We start from the raw sequence: 27123 nt of genomic DNA on the forward strand, positions 1-27123 counted from the left end.
GTCTGACGTCAAAGGAGCCCCTCGAGGCGACTGCAAAATGGTTTGAAATACTTTGAAATAAAACACTTGCAAAGGCAAGAGTGATGTAATAAAATATTGTTCGTCGCCTTTCCACTGTCTGTCCTCAAACTCGCAGTACTTATGTGGAGTGAGGAGTCCTCTCCTATCGGTCTCACCTGCTATCTGTCTGTGCCCTCTATACTTTGGTCTTAGCCAACAGAGCCAGAAGCGAGGTCTTTTTTTTATCCTTTTTGAAACCTAACCATAACTTTCTCTGTGTCCTCTTGCCAACCGGCGGCGCAGGATGGATGCTTTTTTTCTTTTTCTTGCCCATTCTAATATATGCCCACGTCCTCTGCGCGGGCAGGACATCGTAATTTTCAATCCTTTTTTTCTGCTCACTCAAAGTCCGCGTCATCTTCGTGGAAATTCGTGCAATTTGCTGCAGTTTCATCATTTCGAAAAAATCCTGCAGCAAAGTGCCATTAAAACGTCCCGTTCCAGAGGCATTGGCAGCCAGGTGTCGCTAGTATTGCGTAACGTTGAGCTTACCCCGCATGACAGGAATATCTATCTGCCTTTCCGCATTACCGTCACTTTCCAGCTGCGGGTTTTTTCAGGCCGCACAGCTGTCACAGCAGTGGTCACTACACCGTGCGCTGACTAAGAGGCATGCACGATAGAAGAAGAAATGAAAACGACACACGTGATTTGTAGGAAATACCAGAGACAATTTATTGTAGCTTGTCTTCGTAATATTTGTGTATTCGTCTTTTCTTTTTTTCATATATTACGGTGACTATGTTACACTATGTACAGAGAAAACAGCTGCGCCATTTCTCGCGGGAGATTAACAACGTACACGGACACACATTCATATACATACACGCACAGACACACACATATGCACACATAATTTCGGGGCCTTGCACTTTCGTCACTTCCTCGCGTGTTTGTTAAGGTAGAGAGCATCCCGTGCGGAGATTGCGGCGTGCAGTCGCTGGGGTGGAAGGCGACGATTTGCTGTCCGAAGTACTCATTAATAATGAAGAAAAAGTATCACCAGGAAAAAACGCTCGACATATGAAAAACTTTAGCGTGATTTTATTGGTGACGAAACAATCGTCTCCTAAACGATGACAACCTCCCTTACATTCCCAAATAGATAGTTTTCGCGTGACGTCGCAGGCGCCATCTTTGGGTGCCGCAGGGTCTAGATAGGAAACGGTTCTTTGTCTTTGTGCCGTGGAGAGTAGCCTCTACACCATTAGGGACCTCATATTCCCTCTCCAAATTTCCCCAAGACCGTCTCCCCTTCCCTGCCTAGCCCCAGCTGCATCGCCACAAAAAGTAACCGGCTGGCAGTAAGCGTATTAGGAAAACGGCCAGGCTTTCGCCTTGCTTCCTGGGCCCAAAGATGGCGGCCGGTGTGACGTAGTGGCAAGCTACACAATGAATAATTAGCTTATTGGTTCGACGCGTCCAATTTTTGTGAGATGATAATAGCGCCTAGAGATTATAAATGCCACAGCAAGGAATTCCCGCCAAAGCTTATTTTCTTGCCTTTTTCAAGCGCGCCTAGAGCGCCACCTACGTCAGCCTGACACATGAGGATGAAAAAGAAAAAAATTACAAACATGAGAGTGCGGGCATCAAAGTATGATTCCAGGCATTGGCAGGTGGCTCCTATAAGCGCCCTAACTAGGTAAAGCTTTCCACCCCAAGAGACAGGCACGCCACAAAACGTCTTCGCGTTCACAAAGAGCACCTCGTGCGTTTTTGAGACACGTTTCTACGTCGTTCTGCACGCCCCACGATTTACAACTGGCAGCGAAGAAGGTAGGGGGGCCGCTTTACAAAAATACGACGCAGCCGCGAACCAGACGGCACATTAAAGGAAGGAAAAAAAACAGTTTCAAAAGCGTCACAACACCGCACAGTTACGAAAAACCGCGACACTTTTTTTTTCTTTCCTTCGTCTGCTTTCGTCTTGAACACTTGGGACGCCGGGAAGGGTGCACGATTGACCCGACAGATGGCGCGCGCGCCAACACATAGCCGCCATCTTGGTCCCAGAAGGCACCTGAACAGTAATAACACGGTTTTTTTTCCTTTGCTTGTAGAGTCACTGGATGAGGCATACACAACACAGAAAACGGCGGGTTCCGGTCACGTGACCACGTCGTCTGCCGTTTCCAGCCGGGGGATGCGAGTACGCACATAAGATTCAAACAGAGTGGGAACCACAATTCGTCTGCTAATGGGAAATCCGTTTATGACGCCATTGCGACACGCTTCAATCAGCACTCGTTGGGGGTGTGAACACCGGCTGCGCCATGTTTGGAGTAACCTATCACCACTGGACTCCCAAGATAGTTATACAGCTGAGCAGACGACGCGAAGGAAATTGTGTAAAAAAAAGAAAAAAAAAGGCGTGACACCCGTCACTAAGCGACCAATTAGGGACGCATTTCGTAATATTATACCCGTTCAATTCCTGCATCGCAATGATAATTACAAGCCCTATCACGGTTCTCATAAAAATCAGATGAATTGCAAGGTTCCCACTTAAACTAATTCCAAGTATGCACAATCTCTTTTCCACAAATACACACTGGATACAGCTGCCATAGAAAATGCACCGAACACTCAAGTCTTTCAAAAGAACCTAGTAGTAAAAATTTTTGACAGTGCATGTTCCTCCGGCTGGAAGCGGCTTCTTAAAACACTTGTCTACTGGAGAACCGTCAATAAAAATGCACAAAAATGTGGCATAAGACAATAACACATGGCGCTTCATGTTTCAAATGACGTCTGGCAGGCACCACAATAGTACCAGGAATCAGAACACCGAGGTTTGTGGCACATTCTACAAACACCGACAGGGCCAGGATAATATACTGAGTCTAATTCAACCTGTTACAACTTCAGAATAAGAGGCAATAGATTCTAAAAAGGAGTAGAATCCTTGGAGTAGAATCCCTAGTTCACAATGGCCCATAATTTCTCAGAGTTTTCAATGCTGCACGATGAGAGCATAATATGTCGACCAAGAAATTTTCGCAAAGGCACGTAAGAGACAAAGTCACGTGAGCTTGCCCGTAATTACACTCCATACATAGGCAGAACCCGATGATATTATGCAGGCATGTAAGAGTGCCTCAAATCCATAGCACCACAATGAACGGTTTCTGTTCCTGAAGTCAGGCGACGTTCAGGAAGAGTCAAAACTTGAGCTCAAACTCAGAAAAGAGACAGAACTAGCTATTATTTGACAATGCATTTTGGGCTCAGGAATCACTAATGAGCTAAATGAAACATGACCTTCTAAAGTGGCTGATAATCTTTCTTTTTCTAAAAGTTAAGCACCCTTTAGCAGTGAAGGCGACATGGTGGACTTAGTGGCACAACAAGATTTTGCAAAGGCATCCATCCGTATCTACCTCAGCAAACCAGTTACCAAAAAGTTTCTGATAAAAACTTCCCCACAGCCAAAGTTCACACACCCTTCAGCGAACTCTTTACGACACCAATAAAATGATCTCAACTATTAAAAGCAGACTCCACATTGTGACGTTACATGTATGCCCCCTTCGTTAGAGTTCAGGCTATAACAGTGGCGGCCACAAAAGACAGCCCATAACATACTACATAATACATAAAGAACTTATAAATCACCGGAAGGCAAAGCTATCTAGAAAGCTTGCAAGTGCAATACAAGTTTCTGCTCGTGGCTCGCAGAATGTGTGAAGTGATCCTTGCAGACGAGCATTAATCGGCACAGCCTCATCCATTTATATCCTGTCGCACAACGGAAGGCAAACATTATGAAAACTACAAGAAACGTTACACAACAAAACGGCATGTCTGACTCTCCTGATGACATGTGGCCTGTGGCTTTTAAGATAGCTACGGATAGCCTGCAGCTCTTATATTCTGCACAAAATTATGAAAAGCAGGACATAGGTGAAAGGATGGATGCTCCTGTTCTTCCAAACAGTAGGATGTGTCCAGAGCTGTCAGATGTGAACATTTGAGGGACATCACCACCAGTTATTGCATCTTTTTTTTTGTTATCATTTCCCTGAGCATGGCAGGCCTCTAGCGACAAGATTCCTGGAGTAAGTTCCAATCCAGCAGGTGAAGCTCTTTGTCACACAGACCTAAAGGAACCGGGCATGTATGCACCGATACATTGTCTTCCACAACGACAAAAAGCCTAAAATTTCAGAAAAGTGACAGCGATTCAAGCAGCACGACACCATGACAACCATCATCCAGTGACTCTACGAGCGGGCTACAATTACAACACATAGGAACTGCGAGTCCCTTGAGGCCCGCGCGCGCGACACATCACTAGTCTTTCCTCCTCCTCGACTCCGCACCGGACACATAACGCGAGGAGGAGGAGGAGCTGCACGGCACGCGGGGGCCGTCAGTGCTTTGGTCAGTGTAGGTGCGGATAGTCCCTGAGGTAGTCCTTCAACGCCACCGGCAACGGTTCCACAGTCCTGTAGGCAGACACTTCCAGAGGCTTGGCGCCGCGGTTCAGCGCGATACGGCACAGGTGCTGCAGCGAGGCCGGCTCGCGGTACAGCGGCCTCGTCAGCACGATGGGCAGGTCCCTGCGGCCGTGGCAGTCCATCCACACGCACTTCTGTCCCTTGGCCGTGCGGCTGAGCTGCACGTAGTGCTCCACCAACGACACCACGCACGGGAACCACGGCATGCACGGCGACAGCGCGTCCTCGCAGTCCAGACGGAACTGTCCGCGCCGGTAGTGGATGCGCACGCTGGTCGGGCCCCGCTCGGTCTGCACGCTGAGCGCGAAGAGGAACCGGTTGTCCGAGCTGTCGCGCACCAGGAACGTGCCCACGGGGCAGCCTCGCAGAAGGCGGCCGGCCTCCTCCCAGGACAGGCCCTCGTAGTAGTAGCCGCTGGTGCGTAGCGTCCGCAGGGCGTCCCGGACTCGGCTCAGGTCCGCCTCCAGGTCGCCTCCGGCGCCGCTTGGAACAGGCTGCTGGTGGCCGGAGGCCGGTGGTGGGGACGGAGGGGTTTCCATGCGGTGGTGGTGGTGGTGGTGTAGGTCTTCCTCCCGCCGGGGGCCGGGGGACGAGGCCCGTTCCTCCTGATCCCGCGTGGGTAAGGCGTTCGCGGGAGGAGGCGGGTCTTGCCGCAGCGGCGTCGACCAGCTGGGAGGAGGGGGCGACGGGGGCTTGGCGCTCCAGCCGCAGTTGCAGCAGCGGCAGCACGAGGAGGACGAAGGCGGTGGGGGCTGCTGGTGCTGGTGGTGGGCAGCAGCGGCGCAGATGGGGAAGGCCACGAGGAGCAGCGCCTGCTTGTCGGGCCCGCAGCCGGGGGGCGGGGGCGACCGCAGTTGGGCCGACCACATGCCGCCGCCTCCGGCCAGCGTCGCGGCGCACACGTCAGCACAGGGGTGGCAGCAGAGAGGGCCGCTGGTGCAGGAGGCGCAGGCGCACGACGTGGGCTCGGCTGTTGTCCGGCCGCCGACCACCATCTGCAATGACAAGAGGACGACGACCGTGTTAAGGAACGGTGAGCTCTTGCACAAAGGTCTCTGCTAGTCCACTAAGCTCTCCGCGCAATAGGCGTGAATGTCAATAGCAGATTTGTGTTCAACTTCTGACATCCCCGCAGGGACGATGTCCACTGCAATGACAACGCACATCCAGACACGTCCAGGAAAGGGCCCTGACGGGACATCATAGTCATGCTTGGCTCGAGGCGTGCCATTAAAGGCTCGAGACAAACATAGTTCCAGAAACAGTTACATTTGCCCTAGGAAAAAAATACTCTGAAACTACACGAAGCGCCATTTATCGTCACCAGGCATAAGTTTAGAAAGTGGAGTGGTGGTACAGGGCACAGAAGGGGACATGCAGGCAGCCGCGAAGTGAGCCTATAACATCGTAGTTTGTTTCCCAACCAATAGATTCTGTTCCACCATACGCGTGCCTCCCTGAGGGAGGCTTTACGCACAGAATCCGTCGCTGGGCACGTCACACGTATCGCACATCGAAAAAGTCCGGTTAAACGCCACAGTGGGGCGCTTTTAAGGTGTGACATGGCAGCCATGTCCCACCACCGATAAAAGTACAATGCACTCTCCAGACCGCAGGCGCGAACAGTCGATTTTTACGATCCACGCAGACCTCGGAGAAGCAGCTTACGCCGTGTTTCCCAGCGCCACACAATTCGAGCGACAGACTGACGGTAAGCAGCAGCCTTTTGTCTTCGCCTCGCACGCCCGCGAATCGTGATACTCGCGACGTCCAGAACGAAAGGAGCGGGGCTGGAGGGAGTGTCGGAGTCACGTGTGACCTCGTCGGTAGCAGTAGTGAGGCGAGCACGACACGACTGCATAACCCCGCAGTCACGAAGACGACGCCAAGTAAACCATCACCCTGCGGACGCCTAAACATTTGGAGCGTTAGCTCTAGCACTCGTATTACTCAAGGTCGCGTTAGTATAAAACGCAGGTTCACTCAAGTGGGTGGTACCATTCGTACACAGATTGTGGACCACCTAATTGGCGTAGAATGTTCGGAGTGGTATCAAAAAATTCAGCGCGTTCCGGAGCACAAGATTACTAGTCGAATTAAAGCGTAGCACATCATAAGGATTTGCACCGACGACCTTTGATTCCCCAAACCTTGACTTCTTGAAACTTCAAACTTCCATTACGGCCAAGCTAATTGACGCAGCTAACACTCGATGCTCATACGCTGCATCAGCGTCTTGCTCTTTTTTTGATAGCCTGCACACACACAGGCCCACCTGGTTTGTTAGAAAGTCAACAATAACCGCGTCAACTGTAACAAAAAATTGCTATTTATCTGTCTGTTGAAACTCTGCACAGTGTCTATAGAATGCCTAATTAATTTTTTTTTTTTGCAAGGGACGGCGCAAAGACAACAAGAGAAGCAAACGTTGACGACGACAGGCTGAATGAAAAAGCTTTGGCACAGCCGCGACGGGCATCCGGTGCTCGACTGAACAGGGAGCAGACTGCGCATGCGCCCCCGCGCCTGTCCAATTGCGGCAGCGCGTCCCGCAAGGCTGAAACATTCAGGTGCCGCAAACAACCTAAAGAAATTAAAGAAAACAAAATCCTTTCACTGACGAAGATTTGTCACTTTGTTTTGTCGTTGAACACACATCGGTCATTTCAGTCATCGCTCACATGATTGATGCATGACTCGACCAATTTAACTGTTGTCGTTACAGTTTAACTTGTAAATAGCTCGTCACATTCTCTCCTGAATATCCTCCTCACACATACGTCCCTCGCTCAAACTGGCGGCATTTTTTTTTTTTTTGCTGTCCGCCACTCTATACTTCCCAGATGAATCCTGGGCTTGTTACGGTAAACGAACTCTCGTGGCCTTGCACGTCCGCGTCCTCGGGGAGATATGACGTTCGCCACCCTGTACATCTAAAAAGCACCTGTCGACAGCACTCGCTCGCGGGAACCCGCGTACGTACACTCCACGTCCTGTCCGCCTGAGCGACGCAAATGAGACGCGAAAAGAGAAATAACACCGCAATAAATTCCGAGTCCCCGCTCGCACGCAGAGAGGGGGAGGGGGAGCGCCTAAAGCGTAACTCGACACAGCTGGTCCGTAATTTCGGGAAAACGATTCCGGTTCGCGACGACGCGCGTTGCAGTACCAGGAAGCACCCAGCTGAGAGTCGCCGGGTTTTCCGACACCAGGTGCGCGCGTGTCTGTGCGCGCGGATCTATAAAAAGCAGGCGCGCCGCTAACGGCGTCGGGCGCACCGCCAGCGGAATCGTGACGTCACGATCGGGACGCGCGGTCGTGCGTGTGAGTAGCCTTGGTCAAAAAAAAAGTCAAGGCGGAAAGCTGGGCTAGTTGGTGTGTCATCATTAATTGAAAGACTTGCACGTGTAACTAGGACACAGACATAAAAGAAGACAGGTCGAGCGCTGAAGATCAACTGAGGTTTTACTGCGACGGAAAGGTACAGTCTTTGTCAAAAGTAACCAGGCTGCACGTTTTTCTTCTCAGTCGTATATTAAAGCTATTGTGCCAGCCCTCAAGCTCTAAATCTCTGTATGGTATGAAAAACCCCTGTTCTTACCTTCAAATAACTTTTTGATCTTTAGGGAAGCCGTGAGGGCTCTGTTATACGAATGAGAAGAAAAACATGAAGCCTGGTTACTTTTGACAAAGACTGTACATACATAGAGGTACGGCTTTTGATGCCGCGTGTGTGCTTGGTAGTGGAGGCGCAAGGTTATCAAGCCGTTGATGTAACAAACGCTTGGGGGGGGGGGGGGGTTGTAGTAAGTGCGCTGTAGAGAGCCTTCATTTGAAATGGGAGAAGTTCAAAGTTTTTGTTGCTGTTTTCGTACATCGTGGTATTGCGATATCCAAATTGTTGACTGGAACTCCGCACGAGACATTTGTCGATACAGCCGAAGCAGCAAGGCTCGCTAATAGCGTACGTCCATGACGTCCTTCGCTTGCTGAACTCTGACAAGAAAGCCAAAACTACGAAAGACCACACACGAGTATACATAGATGGCGCCACGATCGGTTACGATGGTTGCGTGTGAGTGTAATGAATGCTTCGAGAGTCGTCGAGGCTCCAACTGCGGTCCGCTATAGCGGATTAGGGAACGGACGCAGCCAAAGCGGTTCAGCTAACGAGGTCCATTGACTACGTGAACCCCCGACGGGGGTTCGGCGGGGGGCATAGAATGAAAGAAAGGCAAGTGTGCGTGGGGGGGGGGGGGGGGGGGCGGAGAGAGGATACAAACTTCCTGAATACGCGCCTAACTGAACGCAAAGAAACTAACAACAAGTAAGAAGGCAAGGAGAAAATGCACGTTGTGAAGAGTAAACGCGTGAAATAAACAAAAACATTGCCGTCCAAACACCAAGGCACGAGAGAAGCTGCCTTTATCCGGCAAAAGCATTCGTCAGACATGCGCACTTTATGACTCGCGAGTGGTCGAAAGTATACACGTCGAAGTAATAGCACCTGATCAACATACGGGACTGAGAAGAGCACATTTTTTTCTTCTTCTAAAGAGTTCGTGATCAGTTCAAAGCCTTTTCAATTTCGATTCACGACCTTTGTGAGATGTCTTCAGGCCGTATGGCTTGCTCTTGAGGCGTTTAGTGAATGGAGGCATGCATTAAGGCACCCCTGAAGACCAAAAGACCTAGAAAGCTCATAACACGGCTTTTCCACGCCTTGCAGCGATTAAGACCTATACGGACCTGCTGCAAACGCTCTGCTGGGCGGCAGGAATGCAATCTATGCGGCCTGAAAACTTTTGGCTAAGGCTGTACCGGTGTTCCCCTTTATGTTACTCGCATCTGTACACTGGCATACTGGCAGCGCAGAGAGAAAGAAGAATCAGACCTTCGGCTGCTAAGATTTTTATTTCCAGCCATTCAGACTCTCCTCCTAAGCTCAATACGTTTGGATTCAGGCCGACAGACCGTGCACACTTCCGCTCGTGTGTGACGTTCGGGGGCCACAGCTATGTGGACACGCGCCAAATTTTAACGAGCCTTCAATGGGGAAAACTCGCAGGGGAGTATATACTCGTAGAAGGGCGCGACCTTCGAAGCACAGAGGGGGCGCGTGCATAAAGAATAAAAAGAAACAACAAGACAAGACAGGAGGCGCTGCGGTCGCCATCTACAAGGACCCAAGCGTTCAAGACGGCCCCGTTCGTTTATCGACACTGCGGCGGCCCGCAAACGCACGTCAAATGCGGACAGATCGATTGGGGTGAGCGGATCCCGTGACGCACGAACGAAGTGACAGACGCCACGAATGCGGCCGGCCTAACGAGTCCCATTGACTGCGTATACCAACGTTATATGCCCGGCCGGCACAAAAGGGGAGAGGGCGCTGGGGAGAAGGAGAACGGGACAATGCGCGATGCCTTTGAGTTAAGCGCCTGTAGTACACGAGGCCCAATACCCGACAGTATTCTTCCTGCGGTATGCGCGACTAAGACGTATGTGTGCCAAAAGAAGGACGACGTCGCTTTTGCGTTTTTTTTTTTGTCATTGTTTGTCTGGAAGAGAGGAACGAATCGGTTGTCATAGTTTGTGGAGGCATTCAGTCGTGGCATACGGACTGCCCGGTACAAGGATGACTGGCAAACAAACAAACAAATAAGGAGGGTCGTGCTTGCCGCGAAATGGCGAGACGAAAACGTGACCCACGAACACCGCTCTTCGAAGACCTTTCACGAAGAGAAAGGTGGAGAAACCGGCGTGATCGGAACGGCGGTCTTGGTGCAGCGCTACATATTCAGATTATACCACGCAAACAAGTTTTCACCAAGGAAATCCCCTACTTCGATCGCTACCTAACATTTGTCGATGCCCAGGGCAGATATGTCTTCGTTTCAACATTTACAACAAAAAAGCTTCGTGCATAGGCGAAACAAGGATGACACTGAGCTCTTCCCGTTAAAAACTTTTTTAGACAGTCTACAGACTGTCCATTAACTTCTGCCTACAGACAAATCTTTGAGAATCTATAGGCAATACAAATCCGATAGGTAGTCTATAAGCAATGTATAGATTTATGGCCATACACTTTTAGTAGACTTTTCACTCTTGACTGTCTATATACTGTGAATAGACAGAAGGAAATATCAATAGGAAAGCAATAAAGTATAAAAGAAGTCTATAGACTATAACAGTTGCGTCCATTAATTCGACCCGAGAAGGTCAGAGGTGCACTACATCAGTGTAAAATTACTTTTGATCTTGATTTCACGTTTTTCTCAGAACTTTAATCTGAAAGTTCCTTAGAAAACCTATTCATCTGCGCAAAAAGCCTGCCTCAAGTCAAGCTGGCGTATGCGAAATTCCTCGAAATTCCCCCCCCCCCCCCCCCTGCGTAAGACAAGTGCTCATTTCTACACGCGGGCAACAATCGAAGCTTCAAATGTCGCTGTCTACAATTTCACCGTCATCCATCATCATTCAAGTTGCTCCTATTAGAGGACAAAGGGCTCTCTCTACCAGCAACTTCCAACTTCTTCTGTTCTGTTCCAGCCGCGGCCACGTTATTCCCGGAAATTATCGAAACTTTTTAGACTTTATTCTAAGAAACTACCAAAACTTTAGAAGCACCAAACGCGCGTTATTAAGCCCGTGAGCTGGCAGCACTAGCGAAGAAGACAGAGCTTGGCAGAACTAACGAAGCCTAGTGAGGTCAGTTGGGCTGAAACTGACAAATTACTCATTGTATGCGCCGTAACATATTAGGTCGCATGTGTCTTCTATATCCGAGGCAAGGGGAGATAATACGCGAAGTCGGTTAAGAGGGATCTACTTATTGTACGCGCTGTAACATATTAGGTCGCATGTGTCTTCTATATCCGAGGCAAGGGGAGATAATACGCAAAGTCGGTTAAGAGGGATCCGGAACCCGAGGGAAATCGCCTATTCCGGTAGCGGAAGACGCATCACGTGACTCGATGTCACTGGCTCCGCCTACTCCGCGGACAGCGCAGGCCAAAAAAGAAAAAAAGCGAGAACATTTTCCCCTTCAAATTATGGCGACTGTCTGCTGCGTTTCTAGAAGTACAACCTTTGAGTGTGGCAACATTGCTAGTTTAGTTGTGTGTGTGTGTGTGTTTTTTTTTTCTAATAGTATGGGAGCACTTTTTCGTCAACAATCTTGTACCGTCCTCTCCTTTCGGCCTCGGGCCGTTGTGCTCCGTCGTCTGCCGTGTACATGCGAGCTGCTGACAGACGATCGGCAAGTCACTATTCACGTGACCTTTTTCTTCCGTGGTCTGGTGCGTAGTGTGCATTCCACTTTTGCTTTTTTTTTTCTTTATTACCGACTTGGCCGGAAAAACAAAACCCAACAATACAATGACATGAAAATAAAAGCACTGGTCAGTTTCTAGCATTCCACTTTTGCAACGAACAAGCGCAAGTTGTCAAAAAAGTGCTCTGCTAGGCAGTTTACACATCGGCACCGGACGATAAGTCTTCCCTTAAGCAGTGCACATCTGTAGCGGAGGTAGCAGGCGACAAATCTGCTGGGCAGTGCACATTGGTAGGGCCTGTATCAGACGATAAGTTGCGTGCCAGGCAGTCACACATCTGCAGCGCTCTTAGCAGACGATAAAACTTGCTCTAGGCAGTACACAACTTTCGCGGCAGTAGCAGACCGTCTGCTGAGCAGTAAACGTTGCTAGCGCTTGTATAGCAGACGATAGGTCGTTGCTAGGCTGGTGTACAAATTGGTAACGGCGGTGTCAGACGGTAATGCAGCAGCAAGACTTGTGCGCTCGGTGACAAGGAGGAACCTACCCGTTTTTCCTCGAACTGGTCTCCTTTAATTCTAGGAAGAAAAAAGCCAGCAACTCGCTTCTTCGGAGCCCACTTCAGAATCAAGCGCGGCTTTTAAACAACGCAGAAAAAAACAAAGAAGATTTCACGAAGCCGGAATTCGAGCAACGGCGCGCACACTCACCGGTAATCCGCCTCCCCTCGCTTTCACGGCGAAGCCGTCGTGGTCGTCACATTTCCTCTTCGCCGAGTCGGCCGCGGCCCGACATCGCCCGCCGGCCAATCCGCCGTAGTCCACAACGTAGCGCTCGAAGGCGACACCCGCACAAGGCATCCCGACGCGCACTCGGTAAATCGTATAAAGAAAAATAACTATACAAATTAATTAGAACGGAAGCCCATGAAGACGCCTATTAAGTCCTTTCTCAATAAAAAAAAAAAAAGAGATTATGACTAGTCCGCACTCCGCTCGTCTTCTGTCCCTAGCCGTTTCTTCGTCTGCGAACTGCAGTGCAGACGACACACATATCCAAAGCGGCGGGCCACTTCAGGAGCGCACACGAGCAGAAGGAAACAACGTCGGCGTTCTGCGCAGACGAGCGCGAAACTCGTCGTCTCGCCGCACGGTCCGTACGTCGAGTGAGCGAGGCGCTCCGATGATAATCTCCCCCTCCTCCTCACTTCCACCGAAAAGCGTTGCGCGCGTTGTCTGTGTGCGGTGTGCAGAGCGCGTCGTTCGACGGAAGCGCCGTCTAAAAGCTCGGGTGAGGAGGCGCGGGAGATAGAGAGAGAGGAGGCCTTTGTTTCGACAGCGTTGCGCTCTCTCCCACCAGTTCTCTTTCCGCAGAGCGATCCGGATTCTGTCTCTCTCTCTCGCTCGCTCTCTGATCTTTCGCTTCCAGGGAACACGCGTTCGCGCCTGAATTCTCCGTAATCCGGAGCAAAACGGTGCCATTGTTCGCGCCGAGAAGGAGGGTGATGGATCGTCGGCTGCCGCATATCTCTCCCTCAATCGCTCTGCAGCGCAAATAATTGCCAACGAGATGACGACAGGAGCAAAAAAAAAAGAAGCACCGTTAACTTCGCGCTCCGGCGAGATAGCTACACCTGCGCGTTTCGGCACCGGACGAAAATACCCAGAGGACTGCGTCAAAAGTTGACGCAGCCAAATAAGCTCCGACAAACAGGAGTGTCGTCTGCGTATGCAACAAGCTGTTATAATTAGCGTAGCAGACGACACCTGTACCACGAAGGTACATTGTTAAAACTTAGACCTCCACGAATGTCATCGGCGTGTAATAAGTTATTAAAACGTAGCATACGACACTGTTACCAAAAACGTTCGACACACAGTAGCGTCGTCTGAGTGCAATAAGTTATCACATTGTACCAGACGACTTCGCTCGCGACAGCTCCAGCGAGGCACTCTAGTTAAAAGCCTCATGAGTAAAAAACAACCCGAAGATAATACTCAAACAGATTAGCAGAAAAACTGGATGCGCGCCGATTGTCGTGCCAACTATGAACATCTACGAAACGCTCAGCCGCATATGACCCAGACGATGATCGACGCAGATAAACTGCCCCTATTGAGCACCGCGGACTTGTAAGTGCACACGCTGCGAAATGCTAATGAAACACGACACCAAGGAGGAAAAAAATAAATCACCGCCCTTGCATGCAGCCTGCCTAACAGTGTGCATATTACACAGCTACCCATTAAATCTCGAGTCGCGAGAAACAGAATTTAGACGCTAGAATACCGTGTAATAAACTGCATGATAGCGGGTTTAGTGTTTAAAGATCTAAGTACATTAATAGCACCAGAGTACGTTCGACGGAGCAGTCGAGTATGCATGAATTACACTAGCTCCACACTACGGCACACCGTGAACAGGCAAACGATTGCGTTCTATTGAGCGTGGGTGCTATCGTATGCCACATACTACGTCTGCTCTCTACCGGAAGTACGTCACGGAAGTCGGCCGGATTTCGAAGCAGTGTCACAACCGGTATGAGTAAAGCATCCTTGAAGACACCTGCAACCTCGCCAATCGCCTCACCAAGGTATCGTGACAACACCGACGCTTTCGGGGCGTAGGCCCTTAATGGCAGGCTCCTTCCGTAACACCATGAAACAGGGAAAAAATTTTAAAAACTTCATCGCAAAAATTACAGCCAATTCTTCGGCGCACTGAGTTCCCAGTCTGGTCACGAAACTCAGTTACTAACTCAGTCCCTGCTTGCAGCCGTTTTGAAGTAGTGACTAGCAGTTCACAACGACGCCTATGAGGCAAGAAAACGAACCCAAAATGGGCCTCTGGTCCGTCAGTTAGCCCTAACATCAGTCGTTCTCCTAACAGCAGGTGGCGCGTCAATTCGCGGGCTTCCAAAAATTCTAAATTAACTTGGTTGACAGTTTTTTCCTACGGGGAGTATCGCAAAGCAACGAGCATGACTGAAGGCCAATTCTGGCCGAGAACAGGGTCAGGTTCCGTTGTCAAGAAGGATGCGCGTTACGACCATCACGTAAGCGCGCGTTGAGATTACATTCAGCACAAAGAGACAAAGAAACGAAGGCGATAAGTCTAACAAGTGCCGTAGACGATGTCTGTCTGACGTAACGTTACAGAAGCACCGATTTTTATCTCATACGCTATACAAAAACCTCAGTGTCGCACGTTACCGTTCAGTTGATAGAAGGCTGCGTTCATAAAGAACACGAAGAAGCTCGAGATAACGTGATCCCGTATGACTTGGCGAATTAGCTGTCAATTAAATTAGCCAAATACAATTACAGTGTGAGGGCCGGGGGGGGGGGGGCGACATGAATTACGTGTTTAGGCGAAAGAACCATGGTAAGTAATGCAAAAAAAAAAAGCTTACGCATTGAACGGCACTCTTCGACCTTCATCTCGAAGGTGGCAGACGAAATACGCCGCATCATGACATATTGAAAAACAGACCCTCTACGGACACACCTAATGACAGACGGGAAAGACGAAATCATGAGATCAAAGCATATTGCTCGATAGTGATCGCCATTAGGAGGTACAGGTAGCAAAGGTGCTGAACGAGAGGCAACGGTGACCATGGGAAGATCCTGAAAGCCGCCCAACGCTGCTGAACACTGCTAAAATGTAGCAGACGAAATTATTTTCTTTCCTCTCGAGCAGACGACTTCCCAGAAAAGCCAGGGCTAAGTACTTACAGCGATGGAGGGGGGCAGACAACAATAGCAGACAATGCGTATTACCTGGGAGCCGCTCGGATTGCACTGAGATTAAATTCTACGCTTCAAAGAACGACCTCCAGGGTTCCCTGAGCTGGCTTCTTTTTATTTTTTTTTCCCCTCCTTTCTCACGTTTAAGATGTCGTTGGCTAACATAAAACTAACGATGTGAACTGCTCAAGGTGCGAAGACCTCTCTTTCCTCGTTTTAACGCTACAAGGACAAAGGTTAGGCAACAACTCCACCCAACGTGAGCGCGGCTACAGCGGCGCCGTTCTCAATTTTTTTTTAATTTTTTGTTTTGTTTTCGCTCCTGCTTTTTCTGACCGCTATCATTTGAGCTTTACGACGCACCATATACAGCAAGTAAAAACCGGACGCAAATCATAGAAAACACAGATTAGCGACCAGGTTTATGTGTGTGTATATATATATATATATAAAAGGTGCCAAGAAGGCACAACGGTCAACAATTAAGGCAGACGTACAAAGTATAGCTGTCCGTTAGCCAATTAGTCGCTATACATAAGACGGGAGAAGCCAATTTGTACAGCACAACAACGCTCTAATGAACACACACATATGGACACAAATTACACGTATGCTTCGCTAAATGCGTTCGTTAGGCCTACACGGTGCCGGCCTTATGTGTCTCCCATCTGCCGTGAGCGTTTCTAAGACAGCCACCAATCAGAATTTTTTCCAGTTCTAGGAAGACCTTGAAAGCACGAACTGATGGGCGAGTTGGTTATGCATGATTTGATTGAAACAGCGAAAGGCCGAAGGCCAAAGAAGAGAGCGGAAGAAAGGAGGAAACGGACAACACAGCGCTGAACTAACAACTGACATTTATTTGGCAAGCTGCGCGTATAAATACATTCAGGCACCGAAATAGAAAACAAGGTGCCTGAATTTTGGTGCCTGAATGTATTTATACGCGCAGCGTGCCAAATAAATGTCAGTTGTTAGTTCAGCGCTGTGTTGTCCGTTTCCTCCTTTCTTCCGCTCTCTTCTTTGGCCTTCCGCCTTGCGCTGTTTCAATCATATCATTAGGAAGACCTGTTCCAAGAATCCGTTGCGAGCCGCTCCGAGTCAAGTGCTAGCAGCACCTATCGTTCGAGTTTATCCGTTTCCTTTTAAGGGCTTCAAGTGGTCGAGATTCCGTTAACTTCTGGGAAGTCGAGACGACACGGAACGAAGTGTCACCATCCTGCAGTGGAATCCGCAAACGCACGACTCAATTCACGGCGACTCTTATTGCCCAGCTTGCATTCCACCCTATTCGTTCTTTTTTTTAGTCCTTGAGTTTGTTTTTTCCATTTTGTCGTATTAAAGTAACAGTCAATGTCAGCATCATCATCAGCCTGACTACGCCCACTGCAGGGCAAAGGCCTCTCCCATGTCTCTTCAATTAACATGCACGCCACCGTATCCCCGCAAACGTCTTAATCTCATCCGCACACCTAACTTTCTGCCACCCCCTGCCACGCTTGCCTTCTCTTGGAATCCACTCCGTTACCCTTAAGGACCAGCGGTTATCTTGCCTTCGCATTACATACCCTGCCCAAGCCCATTTCTTCTTGATTTCGACTAGGATGTCATTAACCCGCGTCTGTTCCCTCACCCACTCCGCCCGCTTCCAATCTGTTAGCGTTACACCTATCATTTTTTTTTTCCATGGCACACTGCGTTGTCCTTAATTTAAGCTGAACCCCTTTTTCGTTAGCCTCCATGTTATGACCCATAAGTGAGCAGTAACTTTACAGCGCCATATAGTATATAAAGGAAGCCAACAGCATCGGAACTGTGCGATGTCAGTGCACGTTAATGAACCCCCGGTGGTCGAAATTTCCGGAGCCCTTCACTACGGCGTCCTTCATAGCCTGAGTCGCTTTGGGACGTTAAAACCCAATAAACCAATACCAAGCCCCTCATTTCCCTTTCCTTGTTTGTTCACACAGCGCCATGCTCTACAAGTTATGGCTCAAGTGTCCAGGTGCCCGTAAAAGTGCTCCCTCATGTTGAAGAATATCTCGCGAATATGGCCGTCATCGTATCTAGGCAGGACCTTCGTCGACCGAAATGCCTACCTGAAACTGCCTTGATTTTCGCGAGATACGTTGTCCGATGTCCCGCACACATACGCTCACTTCTGCGTTGCAGACAAAAACAGGTCTCGGTGAAACTTCTAACAAGCTGCTCGGTTGTTCCTGGAACCTGAGAACACACACTGGGTGCTAAAAAGCCAGGACCATTGCTTCGTACGCGGTTTGTTCTTTTTTTTTTAATGGCACCACCCCTGACAGTGCGTCGCTCTGCTCGCTAGAGCTGCCGCGATAAAAAGGTGAGATCCGCATCTGGCGTCGGCGCGAGAGACGGCCGCATTTTTTCCTCGAAACCGAAAAATAATTGCTTCCCCACTTATAAAGGTACGAAATTCGAAAAGAAAAAGAAAAGATACGGCGAGAGATAATAAAAAGAAGGACTGCGTCGTTAAACTTCGCGCACATATGGCGAGATTCGTGCGATAAATAGGAAACTGTACAGACGAAGTCCTATTTTGAGGGAGGAAGAATACGAGGCGTCTCGTAACAACCCGGAGCGAAGAAAACAAACAAAAAGAAGAACGAAGCATATTCTCTTAAAATGGAGGAATATAATCCCGAGAATTCCAAAAAGCTGTCGCCGGCGTCGAGCGGACAGGCATCGCTTTAAAGTCAGTGTACTTTAAACACCCCCAGGTGGCCGAAATTATTCCGGAGCCCTCCACTACGGCACCTCTTTCTCTCTTATCTCACTCCCTCCTTTATCCCTTCCTTTACGGCGCGGTTCAGGTGTACGCCGAGGTATGCGAGACAGATACTGTGCCATTTCCTTCTTTCAATTCTCTTTCTTCTTCTTTGACCTCTGTCTCTATTTCTTCTTTCACTCCAACCTTCCTTCCTTCCCTTACGGCGCGGTTCAGGTGTCCACCGAGATATGCGAGACAGATACTGTGTCATTTCCTTCTTTCAAAACCAATTCTCTTTCTTCTTCTTTGACCTCTGTCTCTATTTCTTCTTTCACTCCAACCTTCCTTCCTTCCCTTACGGCGTGGTTCAGGTGTCCGCCGAGGTATGCGAGACAGATACTGTGCCATTTCCTTCTTTCAAAACCAATTCTCTTTCTTCTTCTTTGACCTCTGTCTCTATTTCTTCTTTCACTCCAACCTTCCTTCCTTCCCTTACGGCGCGGTTCAGGTGTCCACCGAGGTATGCGAGACAGATACTGTGCCATTTCCTTCTTTCAAAACCAATTCTCTTTCTTCTTCTTTGACCTCCGTCTCTATTTCTTCTTTCACTCCAACCTTCCTTCCTTCCCTTACGGCGCGGTTCAGGTGTCCACCGAGATATGCGAGACAGATGCTGTGCCATTTCCTTCTTTCAAAACCAATTCTCTTTCTTCTTCTTTGACCTCTGTCTCTATTTCTTCTTTCACTCCAACCTTCCTTCCTTCCCTTACGGCGTGGTTCAGGTGTCCGCCGAGGTATGCGAGACAGATACTGTGCCATTTCCTTCTTTCAAAACCAATTCTCTTTCTTCTTCTTTGACCTCTGTCTCTATTTCTTCTTTCACTCCAACCTTCCTTCCTTCCCTTATGGCGTGGTTCAGGTGTCCGCCGAGGTATGCGAGACAGATACTGTGCCATTTCCTTCTTTCAAAACCAATTCTCTTTCTTCTTCTTTGACCTCTGTCTCTATTTCTTCTTTCACTCCAACCTTCCTTCCTTCCCTTACGGCGCGGTTCAGGTGTCCACCGAGATATGCGAGACAGTTACTGCGCCATTTCCTTTTCTCACAACCAATTTTCTTCTTCTTTCTTCAAAGTGACCAATCAATCACTGCCAAGACTCTGACCGCAAGTACCCGACCCCTCTCAAAGGGCTGGCGAAAGCAGATGAACGTCTTCTGCAAAGACTCTTCACTAGTACACTACTCTGCCGGGTAGTACTCAAACATTTCCACCCTTCCTTTTCTGGCCTCTGCTCATATTGTACGGTGGGGGCTGACACCTACCATATGGTGTGTGCATGCCAGAGCAATCTGAACATTTAACTGCTCTTCACCACCACCCCGAACGAAAGGTCTGCGCCGAACGACTCCTCCAAGGAGCTCTAAAACAAGGTGAAACCGGTGGGCTCGTCATTGCCTCCAACCTAGGCAACTTCTCCGGCAACCGCATACATTTATTCTAGATAAAAGCAGAAAAAAAAGAACAATGAAAAGCGCGCACCTGACCTCTTTAAGTTAGAAGCGCTGCATGAGACTAACAATGTACCGATTTCGCAAGCGCCTGTTACGCGACCGCAGTGATTGAAAATGAGACGAAACGCCGGCAGTCTGGCGTGAAAACGGGGCCTCTCGGAACAAGGCTTGGTCGGGTGTTTAAAGAAGAAAAAAATATAAACAAAAGGACGTCGTTTCGCGGACGTGAAGGTCAAACTAACTTCCCGGAAAGACGAAAGAGTACCTGGCGCTGTTTCGTGCTGGGCTGTTCCTTGCAAGGACCTCCCCTTTTCTTTTTCTCTGCGTTTTTTTAGTGCAAGACTGCGCAAGCCTTCCTCCTCTAAATAACCTCTCCTCCGACCTTCACTGTAAACACGAATACTCTTATATGGCTGTAAAAAGGGGAGTAATAACCGCTCGTCCGACCTTCACTGTAAACACGAATACTCTTATATGGGTGTAAAAAGGGGAGTAATAACCTCTCCTCCGACCTACACTCTAAACACGAATACTCTTATATGGGTGTAAAAAGGGGAGTAATAACCGCTCCTCCGACCTACACTCTAAACACGAATACTCTTACATGGGTGTAAAAAGGGGAGTAATAACCGCTCCTCCGACCTATACTCTAAAACACGAATACTCTTACATGGGTGTAAAAAGGGGAGTAATAACCTCTCCTCCGACCTACACTCTAAACACGAATACTCTTATATGGGTGTAAAAAGGGGAGTAATAACCGCTCCTCCGACCTACACTCTAAACACGAATGCTCTTACATGGGTGTAAAAAGGGGAGTAATAACCGCTCCTCCGACCTACACTCTAAACACGAATACTCTTATATGGGTGTAAAAAGGGGAGTAATAACCGCTCCTCCGACCTACACTCTAAACACGAATACTCTTATATGGGTGTAAAAAGGGGAGTAATAACCGCTCCTCCGACCTACACTCTAAACACGAATGCTCTTACACGGGTGTAAAAAGGGGAGTAATAACCGCTCCTCCGACCTACAGTATAAACACGAATACTCTTATAAGGGAGTAAAAAGGGGAGTAGGCTGTCCCTTAGTGCAGTCCCTTTTATGTTACCTGTACTTTAGCACACTCCCTTTTATAACACGCACGTACACAACACCTCTTCCAGCCGAACGCGCCGTGATACGAGCTTTGTGTCCTTCTGACCGCTTGAAAGCACTCGTAAGGGTGAGCTGGAGCCAAGAATTCTTGCTCCTTCATTTTTTGTTTCGTATCGAGACGCACAGGAAAAGAAGAAAGCAATAAGACGGCAAGAAAGGCGGAGCGCAAGATTTAAAAAAAAAACGAACAGGAAGGAAAGATGAACAGAACAAAGGAATGAATGAAAGAAGGGTAGAACGAAAGACAGGAGGAATGAAAACAAGAAGGGATGAAATAAAGGGGAATGAAAAATGTAATTAAAGAAAGGGTGAAGGAAAGAAAATGGAGAGAGGGAGACGGAGAATGGCGGAAAGAAGGTAATAGGGAGAGAGAGAGAGAGAGAGAGAGAGAGAGAGGGGGGGGGGGGGGGGGGGCAAACAAACGCGAACAAGACGCGATTGCAGCCTCTCAACGCTCCTCGCGAGAGCTCGGCTAACTGTTACGCAGGCGCCTTTCCGGAGAAATGCGAACGGGGCCAGCGCGCAAAGTGCGACATTACGTGGAAACCAGCGCTGATAGGAAAGCAAAAAGAGAGAGCCTCGAGCTCTTTACTACAGCGCTGAGGGCGTATTACAGCGTTGGCGATGCTTGCGTTACTTTCCAGAGAAACGGCGCGAGATCTCCGGCGAGAAAGCCCGAGAGACGGTGAAGCAAAAAAGGTTAGCAGCAGACGAAACCCGTGCCTGCAGACGACGACCGGGATGACAAAGATGGCGGCGGCGGTTACGGAAGAGCAGACGACAGTCCCTGGAAAGGCGAAAACGGGCCTTTGAACTTCGACTTCGCCAGTCTGGAAACACTAACGTGTGAATAAAATAAAGATGCACAAATCTCAGCGACTTATGCGGTGGATGGATGATAATAGCCTTACCCTTTGTATCGGACGGCAGCTTACGCCACCTGGCCTATAATTTCCCCCTGGTTAATTTTCTCCCCCTATTTCGCTTTTAAAACGTCTCGTTTGATTGTCTCAGTCTGAAGAAGACTGAGTTGCCTAACCCCGCGTATTGCGAAAGTCGAGTTCACAATCCGACCATATCCCTTCGGCCAGCTTTTGAAAGCTTAAAACGAAAGAACGATATAACACGCTTGCGTCGGCAAAAGAAATTTGGCTTAATCGATCCGGCTGTGTAAGAAACAATACGCTTAAAACCGAACAGCCCCGATCAGTTCTCTTTTAGAGCCACAGGTAGCGCGATAGTCGCAGACGTCTCAATTCTAGAGCACAGAGCGAGACCAATTTCGAAGCCCTGAACCTGTGGTGGAGATGCGTAAATTGCTTCACCTTCCGAAACATCAGAAGAAGCTTAAAACGGTTATAGTGGTATTTATAACGAGAGCTGCTAACCTCCGAAAGCCTTCGGCTGGGTTTCGGCTCGTTATTTTTATTTTACATGAGCAGCTCACGATATCCGCAAAGTAAGAACGTTTCAGACAGGAAAAGATACTGCACTACAATAATTCACGTGTTGGACAGCGTGATGTCCCCAGAGTAAGCAACAAGTCCAATCTTTTGCGTTTTATCAATACCTATATACCGGGCTTGACTGGACGGTGCAGCACTGACGTGTGGAAATACTAAAGCATCTGCAGCCTCAAACGACACTCGAGTAAGTGTACTCCTCATTAGACAATAGCTCAAACGCGAGGGACCTTCGTAGAACCAAAAAAAAAAAAAAGTAACGGAGCCATGCGCTCAAGCCAGAACATTAAACGAGCGTTTTTTTTTTGTTTTTTTTTTTTGCACAGACGAGCTGACTGCGGCGCGCGCCGCCTACAATTTCGTTCTTCGCCAAAATTTTCCGGCGAAGGACGATTACGACGCTTAGAACAATGGCAGAACCGAGAGGAGACTAGTTAAAACTTGGTCCCCCGTTGAGCTGTATATAGTTAGCGAGAAAAGAGAAAATGAGCCGTAACTACTACACTCTGCGTGAACAGCTCAAAAGAGCACCGCCCATGGTCCGATACAACTCAAGAGCGAAGCGGCTTTTCCCCGACAAAGGTCCCCCTTCCAGTCAATGGCGTCGGCCGATACACATCACACTGCTAGCGTGACAATACAGGGAGTGGCAGATGAAAGGAGATAGTACCCTCCCTGCATTGTCACGCTAGCAGGTTCATGAGAATCGACCGACGTCATTGGCTTTGTCGGGGAAAAGCCGCTTCGCTCTTGAGTTGTGTACGGCTATAGGAATTTAGGCGGTGTTAGTCAAACGCGCTCTAACTTGGAAGGAAGTTGGAAGAAGGCGCCGGAGGATGCTATCGACCTACAAGCAACGCCCGGATTGAAGGGAGAGTCGTCGCTACAATGCGGCCACCTCAGGATGACACGCCTGGAATCGTGCAAAGATGGAGAGAAGCAACCGTAACTAAACAACAACGGGGGGGCATAGGGTAAGTGGCGCAACCTGCTGACCCGAAATAAGAGTGTAAAGCCAGCGGCCGCGGCGGTCGAATTTCGACGGAGGCGAAATGCTAGAGGCCCGGGTACAGTGCGGTGTCAGCGCACGTTAATGAACCCCAGGTGGTCGGAATTTTCATGTGTTTCATGTATGTCTTGGACTTTGTTTCTTATTTATATACTCATCGTACATTTATGATGCAAATTTTTGTCAAGCGCTTTTGTCTTTATTGCTGAGTGTGTATGTATTTTCATGTGTATGTTCTTCCGTATGTATTTTCCTCTGCATAACGCTTACTTTTGTGCCTACTTTTCTTTGTTTTTTTTTCTCCATATCAACAATACTATTTTGTACCGGCCCGCCGGACTTCTGTAATTTTTATGTTTGTTTGGCATGTAGTAGGGGGCTGAGGCCCCGTCAGGCAACATTGTGCCTTTAGCCTCAGCCCCTTCTTAGGCAAATGTCTAAGCAACAAATAAAAAGAAAGAAAGAATTTCCGGAGCCCTTCACCACGGCGTCCCTCATAGCCTGAGTCGCTTTGGGACGTTAAACTTCCACAAACCATGAAAGGGTAAAGCCATTATCATACATACATACATACATACATACATACATACATACATACATACATACATACATACATACATACATACATACATACATACATACATACACAAGGTTACTGGAATAAACAAAAAAGCGGGGGGAAGGGGGGGGGGGGGGGCAACACGATAGTGATGAGGGACGGGAAGGAGTGTTCGCGCGGTGGGGGACACACACGCAGACGAGACCGAAGAAAAGGGAGCATCTTCGCAAAACAAAACGAATAGACAGATGACGACACTGACGCTTGCTCGAAGCTACGCTCTCCATGAGAGGGGGCGTACCGATTTGGGCAGGGGGGCAAGAAAGAAAGCTCAGCGCAGAGATGGAGACTCATCGAGGACGGCGGAACGGACGACGGCGCGCGCACGTTGGGGCGGCAGATCCGGAGCGCCTCGAAAAGCAGGGGGTGTGCACGACAGGAGGGGGTTACAGCAGGGGGGGGGGGGGGGTGGGGGAGAGGAGGGGGGAGAGGCGGGTTTGATGGGGGGGGGGGGGGAAGGGAGCCGCTCAGCGACTTCCTCCTCGGCTAGCCGCCGGTCGTAGCCGTTGCCTCCTCGGCCCGCCAATCTGTTTTCCTGGAAGAGCGATTAGCGGCGTTGGAGCGCGCCCCCGCGCTTCTCGGGACTACTACGACGAAACGGCCGCGACGAACCGACGACCACGCTCGCTCTCTCCTCCTCCTCTCCGAAACTCTCCTCCGCGGGTTCCCTGAAAGCCCAGCGGGAGAGTCGCTTCAGGGGGGGGGGGCACTGGGATACGGACAGCGGAGAGCTAAAGGCAAGGGAGACAGATAAAGAAAGCAAAGGACTCGTTATGTAGCACGTAGTGACAGAGCGCGCCGCGATTCACCGCCCCAGAAACGCAAGACAAGATCTGCGCGCGTTTCTTTCTAACCCTCCCCCCGCCCCCCTCCCCGCTACTATCTCCGCAGCCTCTCCCTCGCAATGCGCTCAAGCCTTCTCGCGGCTCTCCGTAGGCATGCCGGCTCGACTCAAATGCAGAGACTGTGGGAAGGCTGTCCTGGAAGTCGTGGCGCCGTGCTTTCTCCCTTCGGGTCCGCTGCCAGGGGGGTGTTTCGGGCGAGAGCGGCGTCATCGGGAGGAACGGCAGCATTCGGAATGCCCGCCTGACCCTTCATTATTTTCTCTGTTCTTCATTGCGGCGCGTTCTGGTAGAAAGTGAAGATGCTGAGAAGGCACTCTAGCCTAAAGCCCCTCCAACTCTACCCTCCCATCCCACTACTAGAAGGCCCGGCGGCGGTCAACTTATCGTCCTTCCACGGCTTCCTCGAGTGGTTCTACGAAACACGAAATAAAAAAGAGAAGAAGTGGAGGGCGCGAGGCGATTGCGGCATTCGCCGAAACGATGCGAAAGGGGTCTTCGCGATTGAGTCCACTTTGGTTGGCGCAAAAACCGCCCGGTTGTGAGCTCCGCTTAGTTGGCTGACGCAAAGCCTTTCGGCAAACTCGACCGACCCGTCGGCCGCGCTCGCCTGTTCAATGTATACTCCATCGCGCTTTCTCGGTTCGACGCTTTACGTTCAGGCGTCCCAAAAAGCGGCGAAAAATTGGTTTCGGTTCGTGACGAAAGCGCCGCGCAAAGGACAAGGCGACAGAAAAAGAAACAATAGAGTACAAGTGCTGATCTCGCAACAGGAACGTTTCAAAGAGCGCGGAACTCTATTCTTTCTGTATTTCACTCCCTGAAACGGAAGTGTAATCAACCGTTATCACACTGGCCATGACTCGGTGGCCATTGTAAGTGCGAAGGCCCTACACCAGACTATATCAAACCCGAGCAAGAACATCGGGTAAGTTCGGCGGAGATCGGAGTAACTCGGGTACGTTCGGAGCAGCGTCGCGCCAAATGTAGCCAATGGGAGGAGGGCGTCGCGCCAGCTATCGCCGAGTGGAGAGAGCGTGTAAAGATGAGCGGGAAACGCGGTTGCGTGCACATCTATGCCAGAAAGAAGAGGCCAAAAATGAGCGCATGCTTTCGCCAGTCTACTCAGTTTAACTACCTTATAAGTTATAACCTTACCACTTTCTTTTTATCTCATTGTTTCCTTTTTCCTACCGACGTTGCTAGTTAATGACGTCCCCGCGAGACGTAGGTCCTGTGACAATGACCGAGGACTACTCCATATAGTTTTACTTCCGAGTGAAAATCGATTGTCTGCCTTTCTATAAGTAGCTGTTAGTTGATGCTTGTTCGGCAGCAAAAGACGAATGTGCTGACGAGGATTCGATTCAAGACTCGTGACGTCATCACCCGAAAGGACTTCGTGATCACCGTTTGAAAGTGAACGGTGGTGTAGCCTAGCATCAGAGATCCGCGTTGAAAAAGGCCGCTGCAGTGCGCCGCTAAAAAGGTCAGTAATAAAGATATGTGCATTTCATTTTTGGTCTTCTATGGCATATAAAAAGCCCCGATTTCACTGATGGCGGTCTCTATGTCTTTAAAATGCCACATCATATCATACAGGCCAACCTATATTGGACCTCACGGAGTGCCCCTTTAAATCAACCGTCAAGAGGGACGAAGGTATACACGAGGGGCAAACATTTCGACACCTCAGAGGCCGAAGATAAGAAAGCGATAAGCAATGTATCAAGAGAGCAAAGTGAGGCTGCTGCCAGCGAGGTTCACTTCCTCGTCGCTCGAGCGCGCGCTCCAAAAACAGCGCCGACTGCAGCGTCACCTTTCCCAAAGTACACACTCGGCAACGATTGGGCAACGCCAGGAGACGAAAAAAAACTTTAAAAAAGCGCGCAAGCGCTAGCAAACACCTTTCGCAAGTGTAAGCACGCGCGGCCAGCCAACCCAGAGATAGAAGGAGCCGGAATCTACGCCGCGAACGAGCACGCCCACAGAGACTATAGGAGGTATTCAAGTTACGTCACAGGCGCCATTTTGATGTTCCAACGCCCAGTTTCAGTGATTTAGTCCAGAGGGGGGGGGGGGGGGGGGGGGGGGGAGATAAGCCCGATTATACACGCGCCGTAGCCTTCGTCGTGGTATTGCTTGAGTGAATACTTCCTGATGCAAGTCAAGACAAAAGCGACTTTTCCTCGTCAAAAGACCGACCCCATTCCGGCCGAAGGCGT

At 49.5% G+C, this 27123-nt stretch overlaps 1 protein-coding gene across 2 annotated transcripts in view; it reads right to left on the bottom strand.

The window, feature by feature from the left end:
* Nucleotides 1-710: 710 nt before the first annotated feature.
* Nucleotides 711-27123, bottom strand: part of LOC149348853 (cytokine-inducible SH2-containing protein-like) — a 40646-nt gene continuing 14233 nt past the window's right edge. Inside the window, exons 1-2 of one of the 2 annotated variants that reach the window (XM_089588407.1) lie at nucleotides 12514-13035; nucleotides 711-5518 (exon numbers count right to left, since the gene is read on the bottom strand). In XM_089588407.1, coding sequence (XP_089444533.1) covers nucleotides 4448-5518; nucleotides 12514-12663 — 1221 coding nt within the window. In that variant the 5' untranslated portion in view covers nucleotides 12664-13035 and the 3' untranslated portion in view covers nucleotides 711-4447. Of the gene's footprint in view, nucleotides 5519-12513; nucleotides 13036-27123 lie in introns of those variants that run through there. The other variant, XM_089588408.1, reaches the window with a different exon arrangement.

This window comes from Amblyomma mixtum, chromosome 4 (genome assembly GCF_055824585.1).
Source record: "Amblyomma mixtum isolate Tamu chromosome 4, ASM5582458v1, whole genome shotgun sequence".
Classification (NCBI taxonomy): Eukaryota; Metazoa; Arthropoda; class Arachnida; order Ixodida; family Ixodidae; genus Amblyomma; species Amblyomma mixtum.